At 54.4% G+C, this 15,490-nt stretch overlaps 1 protein-coding gene across 3 annotated transcripts in view; it reads right to left on the reverse strand.

The window, feature by feature from the left end:
- Positions 1–901: 901 nt before the first annotated feature.
- The window catches only part of SYNPO (synaptopodin), a 40,998-nt gene continuing 26,409 nt past the window's right edge, over positions 902–15,490 (reverse strand). For all 3 annotated transcript variants that reach the window (XM_008015011.3, XM_008015013.3, XM_008015014.3), the window contains 2 exons: positions 9,735–12,094; positions 902–3,663 (listed from right to left, as the gene is read on the reverse strand). In XM_008015011.3, the coding sequence (XP_008013202.3) occupies positions 2,998–3,663; positions 9,735–12,094 (3,026 nt within the window). In that variant the 3' untranslated portion in view covers positions 902–2,997. The remainder of the gene's footprint in view (positions 3,664–9,734; positions 12,095–15,490) is intronic.

Raw genomic sequence — 15,490 nt, forward strand, 5'->3', positions numbered from 1 at the left:
TGAGGTCAGTTTGGGATGAACTTTGTTTGAGGTGTCAGGGGACTGGGATGAGATCACCAGTAGGCAGTGGGACACCGTGCTGCGGTGGGGCCCCAGCCGAAGATAAAGATTGGGTTCAAGGCATACACCACTCCTGGGGAATGGTGGGCCTAGCAAGGATGGGCTGGGCACAGGGTGGGGAGCACCTGTGTCTGTATGCTGGCAGACTATCCTGGGGCGTATTTCTGACACCCTCTCAAATCAGAAGCCTGGGTTCTGCTGTCCACCGCCCTGACCTTAGCTTCCCAGCCCTCGGTGGGCCTGAGCTTCTAGAGAGGAAGAGATGTGTTCCTAGGGCAAGCTTAGTCTCACCTGGGAACAGGACCACAATCCCCTTCTCTGACCAAAGGACGCTCCTGTCAGGAGAGGATACCTCATGGCCCGAGTCCTTGCTTAACTGGGGCTTCCTGGCTCAGATGGGACCTCTTACAGTGGCTCCTTTCCTGCCCTGGCACCCCCACCTGCCATGAGGAAACAGCCCCAGAGCACAGAGCCCTGACCCAGCTTGGCCCTGCCCACTCTGGTGACAGTGCTCTGTGGTCAGAGCCTGGACAGTACCGCCTGAGACATTACCTAGACCAACTCTCCCCTTTATATGGATGGGGAAACTGAGGCCTGGAGAAGGAGTGCGCTCACCCAGGGTCACCTTGCTCGTCCATGACAGGACCAGGACTTCAACCCAGGAACTTCTATGGCCTCAAGTTGTCTGCTGTTCCCATCTCTCCCCATGGCTGCTTCTTCCCAAGCTCCCATCCCATGTGTCTCAAATATTCCCAGCCACCCAGAGTCCCATGGACTGCTCCCTGCTTGGGGAGAAGGGAAGGGCATCAGACACAGCTGAAAATGACACAGGAGGCAGAAGAATGCAGGAAGCATTTATTGAGGGCCAGAGCTGAATTCTACAAGAGGCAAGAGGCAGGACACAGGCAAGCTCTAGTGGGTTAGAGGAGAGGTTGGGGAGAAGGCAGTGACAATGAGAGAACAGCCAGGGGCTGGCTTGGGAACTGCAGGTTTCTCAAGGCTGCCTCCTGCTAGTCCTTTGGGAAATGCAGGTAGAAGTGGATCCTCTATGCAACTGCCTCAGCCAGAGGCCTGATGGTGTCCCTTCTCTGGGAGGGGCCCTTAGCCCCAATCTCCTGCACTACAAGGGACCCAGCAGCAGGTGGGGGCTTTGGTAAATATAGTCGCTCATCATTAACTGAGTAAGAGCCCCTTCTCATCTTCACATCACCAGGAGCTGTGTCCTCATTCCTGAGGCCCAAGGAGCACTCTAAGGTCACACTTTCATTCCAAAGCACCCCGTCCCAACCCTATCTTTCATACTGACCTTAACTCTCTCCAGCCTCACTTGGGGGTTCTAGATCTAACACCACCCTGACGGGTAAGTCCTAAACCCATACTCTCCATCACCTTTAGCAACATCCTGCTATCCTTTCACCTACATACATTTGATCCTCAGCCAATTCCATCCCCTCAGCTGATCCTGAAGCTAATATTCTGAACCTCTAGAAGGCTCTAACAGCCAACTCTGGAAACTACAGAACTCAGCCATATTCCTCCCTGAGTCCCACCTGGGGACTGGAATCAGAGCCACCAAGTTTTAGGGAATCAGAGAGGGCCTACAGCCAGGCTCCCCCAGGTCACTGGACGCCAGGCACCAGCTAGGTCAGAGCGCACTGGGGAAGGGATGCGGCAGGATAATGTCTACTTTTCTGGGCACGATACGGACGCTGGGACTGAGGTCTGACACTGAAGAAGGGACATTTCCAAGGGGGCCAGAAATACAGGCAGACCCTAACCTAACAGCCTGCTCATGTACCCAAGCTCATCGGCCCCTAAATTCAAGCCCGACTAGCCCACCACCAGCACCCACCCCCCGCTTCCTAATACCATGGAATGCATTTCAAGACTGGAAGAGACCTCAGGGGTCATCTGAGCCAATCCTGTCCCCTGCTAGAATCTCCTCTATGCATCCTGGCCATGCTTTTCATATTTCCCGTAACAAGTAACTCTTTGTCTCTCTCTTTCCCAATAAGCAACCCCAAACTGAGGGCAATCAGGTAAAGCCACATGGTAGCTCTGTATCTCTTCTCTCCCCTGTTCAGCTTTGAGCCCAGAACCTGCCATGAATGGGCCCAGAAGGAACAGATGAGCTGGAGGCCCAAGTCCTGGGCCTAAGGGAAATCACTGCCTTATAGTTCTCTTGTGGCTGCAGATAAGATGTCCTGGACAGTCTGAACCGGGGTGGAGAAAGTAGCATGAGAGGGACCCAGGGAGAATTTTCCTGCCTCTTCTCTCCAGAGGGTATAGTGGAACACCTTGAGCTGGCCTGGGAGACCTCTCTAAAGGTCATTGTGATAAAAATAGTGCTTGTCTGGGAAGGGATGGAAAACAGCTGCTCCTGCCTGGGACTTGGTGCCAGGGAGCCGGCTGGTCAGGCCAGTGCCTGGACATGGGACATAGGCCTAGGATCTTCCTAACACACTGTACTTGCCAGACTCCAGAGAGCAGAGCCAGGAGGGGAGGGAGGAGTATGGAATCCCGAAGGCAGCAAGTCCAGGGGTCCATATACACACTGCCCTGCTTCATCCAAGGCACTAACGTGTATGTGTGTGTGTGTGTGTGTGTGTGAGAGAGAGAGAGAGTGTGTGTGTGTGTGTATTGATGGGAAGGGGAATTTTGACGTTTGTGGATTGTCTTGGCGAAAGCCACCATTAAACAGATGGGAAAGCTGAGGGTCAAACGAGGAAGGGTCTTACCCAGGGTCACACAACAGCTGAATGACAGCAAGGGCTAGAACTCAAGCTTGCGTCCCTAACCCATCCCCAAACCCAGAGCTCTCCTCTGCTGACCACTCAGCTCTGGGGCTGCCCAAAGAGGCCAGACCCTTTGGGTCCCCCAGGTCTGATGAGCCTTCTTCTGGCTCTGTCCTCCCGGGGTGGGGCCGGGGGTGGGGCTCTAGGTGGTGCAGGAGGCCTCGGCGGGGAGGCTGCCACGCTTCAGCCTAAGGCTGCCGTTCCACCCGCGGGGACAGATATTGTAGCCGAGGATGCCGGGAGACTTAGCCCCGGAGTCCTCGGAGTCGAGGGACACGTCGGAGTCCGTGGGCGAGCGGCGGTAGAGGAAGGGCCTGGGAGGCGCGGGCAGCGGGCTCCGGGGACTGGTGCAGGACGACGGCCCAGCGGGAAGCGGGCTCCGCGGGATGGGCGCGAAGGCTGCCCCCGGCACAGCAGCCGAGCCGGGGCGGGCGGGCTGTGGCGAGCGCATGCGTGGGGGCGGCGGCGGCGGTGCCCTTGGCGGGGAGAAGGGCCGCAGGTTCTCGGCGCCCGCCGACCGCGGGGAGGCGCTCTTGCGCCGGGCCGCGTTGATGATGTTTCGCGCCAGAAGCGCCTGCAGCTGGCGGCTGGGGGGCCGCGCCTCGGTCTCCGGTCGCAGCGGGGACACAGAGCGCTCGCTCCACGAGGGAGACATGGGCGGGGGCGGCGGCAGCGGCGGGGGGCTGCTCATGCTGCTCCCGCGGCTTGGCTCCCACGGCCCCGGGCTTACCCAGCCGTCTAGGCTGCTGGGGGCCCGGGACGCGCCCGGCGTCCAGGGAGGGGAGGTGGGCAGGCTCTCCCGGCGGTCCTGGGGAGAGAGCAGAGAGGGTGGGGCAGTCATTAGTGCTGGGGTCCTCCACACCGGGATTTAGGAGGGGACGGAGTCCGATTTGTCTATTACACCGAGAAGGGAAGCCACCGATCCAAGTCAGGTAGTGCCTGCAATAAAACGCAGGCGCCCAAACAGCCCAGAACGCTTGAAGAGCCCCCGCTGTCTTGTGTCTGCCCCCGTGTTAAGAAGACTCGCTTTGGAGAGAGACGCCTTAACTTACTAACTGAGCTTGGGCAAGTTCCTTCACCCCTCTGGGCTTCAGTTTCTGCTTCTGTAAAATGGGGTGTAACAACAGTACTTAACCCTATAGGGTTGTTGTGAGGGTTAAATGAGATAACTGATGGAAAAGAACATTACATATATCGGCACATTCCTTGGAAGAAAGTGCTCAATAGATGTTGATTACCATAGAGAAATACTAGAAGGGCCTGGCGCTGTGGCCCACGCCTGTAATCCCAGCACTTTGGGAGGCCGAGGTAGGTGGATCACCTGAGGTCAGGAGTTCGAGACCAGCCTGGCCAACATGGAGAAACCCTGTTTCTACTAAAAATACAAAAATTAGCGGGCATGGTGGCATGTGCCAGCTACTGCGGGAGCTGAGGCAGGAGGATCACTTGAACCTGAGAGACGGAGGTTGCAGTGAGCCAAGATCGCACCACTGCACTGCAGCCTGGGCAACACAGCGAGACTCTGTCTCAATTAAAAAAAAAAAATACTAGAAGGATATAGAAAGATCCACGCGAACTAACCAAAGTGGTCACCTGTTAGGAAATGGGGTGAGAACAGGATCAGGGCATGCAGCCTGAGGCACTGGGAGCTGCTCTGTTTGTGGCACATCCCAGGAAGCTTTCAGTCAGGCTAGCTGAGGGAGGCTTCCGTTTCCCCATGATTTAGGGAGAGGAGCTGGGAGGGAGGTCCTGGACCCAGGGCCACATAGGAAGAACTAGATAGAGGCTGAGGCTAGTGTCTCAGGGCCAAATGCCAAGTCAGGGTGGGCTCTGTATGTCCTCCCGTCTGACCACAGTGTCACCTAAGCAGGGAGGTGGGGCCTAGAGCTCATGACCCAAGCCAGTCAACAACTACTGAGGCAGGGGAACCTGGCTCTTCAACCAGAAGAGTAGGCTGGGGCAGGGAGATGGGAATAAGACTTTTTAATATATTACTTTTTATGTAAGTTTAGATTTCCGAACCGTATGAATGTATTACCTATTCAAAATTAAAATGTAAAAATATTGACCATTATTTTCTTTTTTTAAGATGGAGTTTTGCTCTTGTTGCCCAGGCTGGAGTGCAATGGCACAATCTCAGCTCACCGCAACCTCCGCCTCCTGGGTTCAAGTGATTCTCCTGCCTCAACCTCCAGAGTAGCTGGGATTACAGGCATGTGCCACCAAGCCCGGCTAATTTTGTATTTTTAGTGGAGATGGGGTTTCTCCATTTTGGTCAGGCTGGTCTCCAACTCCTGACCTCAGGTAATCCACACATCTCAGCCTCCCAAAGTGCTGGGATTACAGGCGTGAGCCACTGCGCCCAGCTGACTATTATTAAAGTTGGACTTAGGGAAAGACCCTCTCAGCCCCAAACCCCTTGCCATGTCGCCATGGTCACTTCCTCATCTTTCCTTCGATGCCCAAGCAGGGAGGAAGATCCTCCTGACAGATGGAAATACAAAAGGAAGTCGGGTCATTCCTCCCGAGACAGCACATGCCCCTCACTGAGCTTTTTCACAGCATGGGGAGGGGAGTGTGGTTTTGGAGAGGCCAAGATGGTGAACAGCTTGGAGGCTATGAAGCACTGGTTGGCAATGCACGGCCATGCCTGTTTCCTATGTACTTAAGGACTTTCAGTCTACAAACTTCGTTCTCATCCTTTATCTCATTAGGTTTTCACAACAGACTAGTGAGGTAACTAGCATTATCACACCCATCTTACAAATGATGAAAATGAAGCTCAGAGGTGTAAATAACAATCTAGTGTGTTCTGCCCCACTGGGAAGAGTGTGTGTGTGTGTGTGTGTGTGTGTGTGCGGCTCAAAGCCTACATGTTTAAGCAGTTTGAACTGGTTTGAAAGTGGAGGGCTTGGGAATCCCTGCCTAACATGTATCTCCTGAACTTTCCAACTGTTCACCCAATCAGATTCCAGCAATAACCAGTCCACCTTGCCATTCAATCCAATCCAAATTCACCAGCAGTCATCCACCAGAGTTCAGAGCTAGCCAGGCCATTCCATGCTTCCTACCCAATCAAAATCTAGAACCATCCAAAGATTTATTCTTTCATCCAATCAGTGATCAGCCATAACCAAGCCAGTCATCCTCTCATCCAACTGAGGGTCTTCTAATTCCTTCCAGTCCAAAGGAAATAGACACTAATTGTATGTTTTATCCAAACAGAATGTAGCAGCTGCTAGATGAGCCCAGACTCTAAATTGGAGCCCTTTAAACTAAAGCGGAATGTTCTACAACAGCCTGAGCAGGACATGTTTCATGGGATGCTAATGCTGGAGTGACCCTTAGAGACTCCCTAGGGACATCCAAGCTCCCAGTCATCAAGCTGAAAGTTAAGGCTCAGCCTGGGATCCCACTCTTTTCCTCCCAGGGTCAGAATTGTGTATACATGAGCCAGAGACACTGGGAGCTTCTCTGTGTCTATGAAACATCCCAGTCAGCCTGGTCGTAGAAGGCAGACTCCACAGTTTAGGGAGAGGAGCTGGGAGGGAGGTCCCAGCTCTAGGGCCAAATGCCAAATCAGGGTGGGCTCTGGCATGACCCAACACCTGACCACAGTGCCACCCTGAGCAGGGAGGTGGGGCCTAGAGTTCATGACCCAAGCCAGTCAGTAACCACCCAAGGCAGAGGAACCTGGGGTCTTCAGCCAGGAGAGTAGGCTGTGCAGGAGAGCTATGATAACCACCTGAAAATCTCTAAAGCATTGTTTCTCCCTTTGGTGACCACAAGGGGAATGCTGGGGCCGATAAGTGGAAGGAACAACAATTCAGCCAAGACTACAAAACAGAAAGGCTCAAATGGGGTTGAATGTTGAGGGCAGTGGTAAGCAGCTCCTCATATCTGGAGATGGGCCAGAGCCTGACCTCACTCTAACAGCCATGCCTGGGCACTGACTCTGTGTGTATGTTTGGAGTGGGGGGTGTGCACAATAGGAAAAGGCTGCAGGAAATCAGAACTCTTCACTTTCTGACAGACTGTTCAATGCACCATGCACACCAGAGCTCCTTGGGAATGCGGTGGGTGAAAATTCAAAAAGTAGCATCCGCTCAACCCAACCCCAGACCCAAAGCAGGGCACGTGTGTGAGGTGAATGCATAAGTAGAACACAGTCAAACCTGGACTGTCAGAGACCAAACGGGGCTCCCATACCACCTTCTGTAATCCTTTCACTGCACAGAAGGGGAAACTGAGGCCCAGAGATTGGAAGAGGTTATCTGAGGTCACACACGAATCAGATGCAGACCTGGGGTTAGAACCCAGTTCTCCTGACCCTCTATGGCAGTTCTTTCCTCCCCACCAGGGGCAAAAACTCCATGCTTTCAGGATCCAGACAGTGAAAACAATGGCAAAAGTGGGAAATGGCCAAGTGTAGATGATAGAGAGGAGGGAGGGACTGAGGGAACTGGAGAACGAATGCTGGCTAGAGGCATTTCTATTCCACTTGTAAAGAACCCAAACAAACCTGAACCAGAAGAGGTAGTGCATTTTCCCCAAAAATCCTCTACAGTATTTTTGGCCAAACTCTGAGGGAACGAAAGAACAAAAGGTTGCTATTTGCACAGGGTTCTGGCCCTGAGTGCTGTAGAGAGGAAGGCCTCACTTCCAAGCCAGCACACGTCTGTACCCGTGCAGAACCAGACATACAGCAGATGCAGGCAGCACGCAGGACACAGCCACACTTTCACGCACAGTAATTGAGCAGGCCCACTCCACTTCCCAGGCTAGAATCAGGGAGGAGGAAGGGAACCCTGACCCCTAGCAGCACGGAAGAAAGAAAGAAGCAAGACGGATTTGAGGCAGAGTGTATTGAGAATATGAGAGAAAACAAAGTTGGGGGCAGAGCTCAGCCTGGCCGCAGGAGTTGCAGAATGAAGGGTGGGCTCTTCCATTGATGGCCCTCAAGGGTCGAAGGGAGCAGGGGTCCAGGGCAGGGGCTTCACTCTGTTCTGGGAGGGGCCAGGCCTGAAGGAGCTGAGCTCACTCACAACTCCCCCATGCATACCCCCTTGATTTGTGTGAAATGAGCTCACTAAGAAGGCACCCCTGTTTCCATGGAGACAAGCCCAGAGCTCACAAAAACTGCAGGCTCAGCCCAGCATGGGCACCGCCTCCACCACCCCTTGCCCCACTGGGGAGCCCAGAAATAGGACTGGGAAAGAGAAGTGGGTGGTCCTCGGCCCCCAGCCTTGCGAAGCTTCCATCTGAATCCTGCCACTTATGTCTGTATTCTCTCACCCCCTACAAAGCCTGATTTGGTCGGGGGCTGCATCATATCACCTCTAAAAGTGTCAGAGGTGACGGGGAGTCTCCAGCTACCTGACTTAACACTCTCACTGTATGAATGTGGAAACTGAGACCTACAGACACACATGCAGTTGGTCTGTTAGAATCCAGGTTTCAAGTCCCAGATTTTCCTCAAAACTCTAAAGATCTCTTCTGTCCCTTCCCACTACACTGCTATGCCTTGCCCTAGGTCCTGCTGGTGCTCCCACCGTCCCCAGGCAATCGTGAGCCTGAGCCAGCCCAGCCCAGCCCAGGCATCCCTTGGCCTCTTGCAGCAGCTCATTCCAACCCTTCCCTCACCAGGTCACCCTCACAGCCATCTAATGCCACCTGTCCTTTGGCAATAGCCCATTCCCTTTCTCTTTCTTCCCAGGGGATTGTCTTGTCACTTACAAGGTCTTCCTTCAAAGAACCAACCTATCCTCTCAATCCTCACAGATTGTTACAGCTAGAAAAGCCCTCTTTGTATAAATGATAAAACTGAGGCCCAAAGAGAGAACGTGAGTGGGCCAAAGTCACACACCAAATGGGAGGGTGACATAGGACCAGAACCCTCCTCTCCTGCCTCCCCCTGGGCCCCGTTCCAGTGCACTGAGGTGGCTTCTTTTAGTCAGGCAGATCTTGGTTGCATCTGAAGCCAAAACAGCCAATGGATACATGGCTAGGGGCCACCCTCCCTGTGGCACACCCACATCTGCACAGCCTCCTACAGGGCTCTCCTCTTGGGGATCCCCTAGGACGTCCCCCACCCCTACAGCAGTGACAGCAAGCCAGGAAGAACTGGGGCTGAGGCCTGGACCCAGTGGTCTCCCTAAAACAGAGCCAGGCCTCGGAGGGGGCAGGAAGAAAAGCGTCAGACAGCAGTGGTGGGCTGAGTCCGCAGCCAGCAGAAGGACCCCGGAGAGGAGCGCAGGCGGAGGCGGGGCAAAGCTCTCTGAAGCAGCGGAGAGGAAACGGTGTCCAGAAGGCAGAGGCAGAAGAGACAGGCCCGTGGAGGTGAGAATCCAGCGATAGGAAGAAAGATGCCAGGAGCTTGAGCCTCAGGAGGGAGGCCCCCGCTGGGGCAGCTGAGGAGGCAGACCCTTGGCTGGCTGACTCCACAGGCACTGGCAGGCTCTGTCTGCTCCAGAAGTCCCTGTTAGGATCCCCTTCTAGGCCACTCCTCCAGCAAGACGCTGGCATCAGACGCTGCATCCCTACAGCTCACAAAGGCCAGTGGATGCCCCTCTACCGCATCAGGCTGCCAGACAGTTCTCTCTCCATGACCCTCCTCCCCACTCAGACATGGAGTCCGACCCCCGTTGTAGTAGGGGAGGGGCAGCTTCCGCTCAGAGAGGGGAGGCGACTCGCCCAAGGTCACAAAGCCAGCTGGTGGCCGCATCTGACCTTGAACCATGGACTCCCCATTCTCCTCACTCAGCTCTGTGCCATTTCCTGCCACATCTGCTCTCCATCTGGCCCTCAAGGAGGGGAACTTGACCGGCAGTGGGACCCCAGTGGGGTTCGTTACTTGAAGCAGAAGGAAGGCTTCCACACCTGAGCCTCAATCCCGGCGTTCCGGGTAGAGAAGGAGGGCCTGGGGGCCTGCTTGGCTCGGGGAGACCATGCCCTGGAGGGAGACACAGGGGAGATGTCACCGCCGTAGGGAGGGCTCACAGCAGTGGGCTGCAGGCTGTCCTGGCCGGGGGAGGTGTAGAGGCCCGGTGAGGAGCGGGAGGGCCGAGGCAGGGCAGGAGACGGAGGGAGAGCCCCCTTGGGCAGGTTGGGCACGAGGTCCAAGGAGCTGGGCTTGGCAGGCGAGGCAGCTCTTGGCGAGACCTTGGCAGGCTCCTTGATAGGCGAGAGGACAAAGAGCGAGGGCCGCAGCTGGTACGGCGGCTGCTTGGTGGGCTCTGGGCGCAGGACCCCGTTCTCAGGCAGGTAGCCATGGTAGAGGGAGGCAGGCGGGGTCCGGGCTGGGCTTCGGGATGCCACTCGGAAGGCCCCGGGGGCGTTAGTGGGGTATTTCCAAGAGGAAGGCAGGGACATGGTAGGTGATGGGCAGCGGGCCAGCTCCGGTGTATGACTTGAAGACTCGATGACGTATTTCTCCATCCGTGACTGGCGGCGGGCATAGAGCTCAGCCCCCTTCCCAGAGGCCTCAGAGAGGTTCTGGTTGGGTTTGGGCTTCGGCTTGGCCTGGATGCGGGGTGACTTGAGGCAGGAGGCCCACTCTGGGACCGCCTCCTCTACCGCCGCAGGGCTGGCCCTGTCGCGAGGTGCTGGCTCCTGCTGGAAGTTGGAGGCCTCGGCCCCCAGTGCGAAGGGCTCCTCCTCCACGCCTACCTCCCCCTGGTCCCTCTGCCGCCGCTTCTCGTCTGCTGTCTGTACCAGATCCAGCAGGTCTGGATTCGGGGTCACCTTGGGCTTCTCCACGAAGGTAAACATGGATTTGCGGCTGCCCCGGCGGGCCATCGACTCCTCCAGAATGCCTGTCTTGCTGGCAGGAACAGCCTGGCCCTTCAGATGAGAAGACTTGGGGTCGGAGCTGGGGTACAGGGCAGAATATGAGGGAGGAGACCTCACCCAGGAAGCCACAGGGGCTGTGGACAAGGTCTCAGTGTAGGTGGGGGGTGCAGTGAAGTTCCCCAAGGGGCGTCTCTCTGAGGCTGGGCTTCGCTGCCCCATCAGCCTCCTTTCCACCATGGGGCTGTGGGACATTATGTGTCTCTGTGGCCGGGGACTCCTGTCTGGGATACTGGGGGGCTGGGGAGCCGGGGCCTTCTCTCCAAAATGTCGTCTCTCTAGCATGGGGCTCCTCTCCATCTGGCTGGTGCCCCCTGGCGCCTGGATCCCAAAAGGCCTGGCCGTCCTGTTGACCACTGATGGGGGCTTGGCCAGTGTGAAGTGGACCTCACTGTAGACCTTGGTGGGTGTGGTGGCAGCTGCTCGCCCAGACATCTCTTGATCTGCTGACACCACCAGGGTGTTGGGCTGGAGGTCAATGAGCAGGGAACTGGACATGAAATCTGAGGCTGGGGGCCTGGAGCTGGGGATGAGCGTAGCTTCTCTGGAGAAGGTGCTGCTGGTGGTAGCTGGAGTTGATACCTTGTCAATTAGGAGTGTGCTGCACCTCACTTCCTCAGCCGGTGCCTGGGGTTGCCCGTCAGCACACAGGGTGCTGGGTTTGGAAGCAGGCACTGTGCCATTGGATGGGAGTTGGGCCTCTGAGGAATTCTGTTGGATGCTAGAAAGTGGCAGGCTCTGCGGAACGACAGTTGCCGGTGGGTTCTGATTGACATCGGTGGTTGGCGGGTTGTGGCTGCTGTTAGAAACTGGTGTGGTGAGTGTGGCACTGGGCGAGGCAAGGTTTTGGTTGACATCTGCAGCTGGGCTGTGGTCCTCAGCTGGAGGTGGGGCTGGTGAGGACTGCTGGGCCTCTCGGTTTTGGGACAGGTGGAGCCCATTGGCTGTCAGCAGTGCTGCGTTCTCCTTTAGATAAACCACCAGTGGCACCTCTTCCTCCTCACTGGCAACCCTCTCCAGGTGCCGCAGCAAGCTAGCCTCCTCTGAGTACCCCTCCATGCTGTGGCCAGGGACCCCGCTGTCGGGGCTCTGGGGATTGGGGTGCCGTGGAGGGCCTGGCTCCGGCAGCGAGGTGGAACTCAGGCTGAGCCCCGGGGCATGGCCTGGGGGGCTTTCAGGGAGCACTTTGAGGGACTCCTGGCTGGGCTTCTGTCCCCTCTGGCCGTGGCTCTCCAAGGTGAACTCGTTCACCCTCTGCCGGCGCCTGTTGAAGAGCTGGACGCCACGGGAATTGGAGCTGGGAGGGGTGGTCAGCTGCGCTGCAATCTGCTGGCTCCGAGCCTTGGCCTCTTTCAGATCCTTCTCCGTGAGGCTAGTGCTCTGGCCCAACGCTGCAGGGAGGGACAGAAGCCCAGTTAGCAAACAGGAATGCAGTGACACAGGGGTGCACAGACAGACAGGCAGACCGAGATGGTCGCCTCAGCCCTCCCTACACAGGATCTCTTCTTCTGGAATTTAATTGTCACTCACTGTTTCTTAGAATTAGCTCACTTCATAATCAGCCCTGACCTACCTTTCATGGCCCAACTCAAATGCCACCACCTCTACGCCACTCTGATTATCCTCTCAGGATTAACTGGTCCCTGATTTGGATTCCCCCTGACAGTTGCTGATACGGCACTTTACCAAACTGAGTACGAACACCTCACCCTAGAAGTCCCACCGTGTCCCTGGCTCCTCCCCACCGCCTTCTCCTCTCTCACTAGGCTCTGCCACACTGGCTTGCTTCTCTTCCTTGAAAATGCCAAGTATGTTCCTGCCCCAGGGCCTTTGGACTTGCTGCTCCCTCTGCTTGGAATAATCTTTTCCCAGGTAGCAGTCCATGCTGGTTCCTTCTTGCCACTCAAGTCCCAGCTGCAATGACCCCTCTCTGGAGGCACCTTTCCTTCTCCTATCCCAATCTGTTTTGTTTCCTCCATAGCATTCACCAAGTTGAAACGATCTTTATGTTTCCCTCTCTATTATCCATCTCCTCGCCTAGAGCATAGCTCCAAGGGGCAATGACCTTGCCTGACATGTTTTTTTTGTTTTTTGTTTTTTTGAGAAGGAGTTTCGCTCTTGTCACCCAGGCTAGAGTGCAGTGGCGCAATCTCAGCTCACTGCAACCTCCGCCTCCTGGGTTCAAGTGATTCTCCTGCCTCAGCCTCCCAAGTAGCTGGGATTATAGGCATGCGCCACTATGCCCAGCTACTTTTTGTATTTTTAGTAGAAACGGAGTTTCACCATGTTGCCCAGGTTGGTCTCAAACTCCTGACCTGAGATGATCCACCCGCCTTGGCCTCCCAAAGTGTTGGAATTACAGGCGTGAGCCACCGCGCCCAGCCACCTGACTTGTTTATCACTGTAACAGCAGCTCCTAGAACAGCACCTGTCATACAGTGGCACTCAGTAGATATTGCTGAATGCACAAATGAATATTTTCTGTGTGCCTTCCTTAGAGCCCTTTATACTTCCAGACTTATAGTATAGGAATGTGCTCTAATATTTTTAAACAAAAATATTTTAATAAACCACTGTCTGGGTTAATTTTTTTAATCTGTATTTTTTTATTTTTTTGAGACAGTGTCTCACTCCATCACCCAGGCTGGAGTGCAGTGATGAGATCTCAGCTCACTGCAGCCTCCACGTCCTGGGATCAAGTGATTCTCCTGCCTCAGCTCCCCGAGTAACTGGGACTACAGATGTGTGCTACCATACTCAGCTAATTTTTTTTTTTTTGTAGAGACAGGGTTTCACCATGTTGCTTAGGCTGGTCTCAAACTCAGGTGGGCTCAAGTGATCCGCCCACCTCAGTCCCTCGAAGTGCTGGGATTACAGGCATGTGCTTTGATTTTATAAAGAGAAGTCACTAATATTTCCCCTTTTTAGAGTAGGTAATACATTCATATAGTCTAAAAATTTATTTATTCATTCATTTTTATTTTATTTTTACTTTTCTGAGACAGGATCTTGCTCTGTTGCCCAGGCTGGCATGCAGTGGCACCATCATAGCTCACTGTAGCCTCAACCTCCTGGGCTCAAGCCATCCTCCCACCTCGGCCTCCCAAACGGTTGGACCATCATCAGTGTGCACCACCATGCTTAGCCAATTTTTTTTTTTTTGTATTTTTTGTAGAGAAGGGGTCTTGCTATGCTGCCCAGGCTGGTCTCAAACTCCTGGGCCCAAGTGATACTCTGGCCTTGGCTTCCTAAAATGCTGAGATTATAGGCATGAGCCACCATACCTGACCCTAAAAATTAAAACATAAAAAGGTATACAGTAAAAAGTGTCACCCCATCCCTGATTACTCCATATCACAATCAGGTAACCACTGTTTGTGTCATTATTCTACTCCTCCCAGGATTTCTTCCCATTTTTACTTAAATAATCATTTTAAAATTCACATCCTTTAACACTAGAAAAGTAACAAATTGAGCTAGTTTCACCAACGACTACTCTAGAACATTGCATTCTTTTATTTTATCTGCACAAGACCACAATGAGACAAGCATTGCTTGCCTGTGTTTTTCAGAAGAAGAAACAGAGGTTCAGAGATATATAAGGAAATGCCCCAAGGCTGCAAAGCCAAGGGTGACAAAGCTGGGGTCAGAACTGTTCTTTCTGAGGTCTCCAGCCCATGCTCAAGCTGTCTGCTTATCCCAAAAGGTCTCTTTGGGACATAAGGGGCAGGAACAAGGTCATCAGGGGACAGGGGTCCGTCTGGGACTTGAGGTCCTGAGATCAGGCTGAATTCAGTCCCCTGTTCATCTATAAAATCACTATAGGCAACCATTTCTCTTTCTATCCCCGGTGCCCAGCTGGCACACAGTTGGTCCTCAATTTATAATTGTTGAATAATTAATGAACAAAGGATGCATGAACAAACGCCTTAACAGACAGGTGGATGGATCAGCCTATGACCAGGGTCAGAGACAACATCAGTGGCTAAGAAAATTCCTTCCTCCATCACCCCTCTCCTCCCTACTGTGGGAAGCTAATTAGTTCTTGAGGAATCTGACCCTGCCCTCCCCTCCCTTGCCCTCATTAGCACTGGCCATGGCATGCTGAGTCTGTCTCCAGGGACAGTCTTTCTAGGCATCTTGCCAGCGAGGTCTGAATTCATGGACTCTCAGAGCTGGAAGAATTCTTACAGAGAGGTATTTCATCACCACTCTGTTTTATAGGTGGGAAACAGAGGTCCAGAGAGTAGCCCAGGGTAGAGCCGGCTGACCCCACATGGGAGCCACAGGGAGGTCCACACAGAGCAGAGAAGCTGTGACCAGCAGCGTCACAGCAACTCCACTGGGGCCAGGCCGAGCAGCCACAGGTTTTCTGGCCGCAACCTCCTTCTTCCCTCCTCCATCGAACCTGGCTTTCCCTAACCTATTAGAAACAGTGAAAGCACACAGCCTATCCCACCCACCCATGATACTACTCCCCTCAATAGGACTCCTCTCCTGCCTGGATCACCCTATCTATTAAAGATGTCTATTAGCCAGGCTGTTCCCCTGGGAGGTGCCTAAGGGATGGGGTGGGCTCTGAGAGGTTGCTCAGCTCATGCAACATCCGTCTCCCCTGCTCTGCTTAGAAACCAGGCGTCCTGGCCTGAATCCAAGCTCTGCCATTTGCTAGCCGTGTGACCTTGGCAAGTTACTGTACCTCTCAGAGCCACAGTCTCCTTAACTTGACATGAGTGTTGGGAGGCCACAATGAGATCATGAATGCCAAGGCCTGACTGCCATGAAGC

Source organism: Chlorocebus sabaeus, chromosome 23 (genome assembly GCF_047675955.1).
Source record: "Chlorocebus sabaeus isolate Y175 chromosome 23, mChlSab1.0.hap1, whole genome shotgun sequence".
In the NCBI taxonomy this organism is placed as follows: Eukaryota; Metazoa; Chordata; class Mammalia; order Primates; family Cercopithecidae; genus Chlorocebus; species Chlorocebus sabaeus.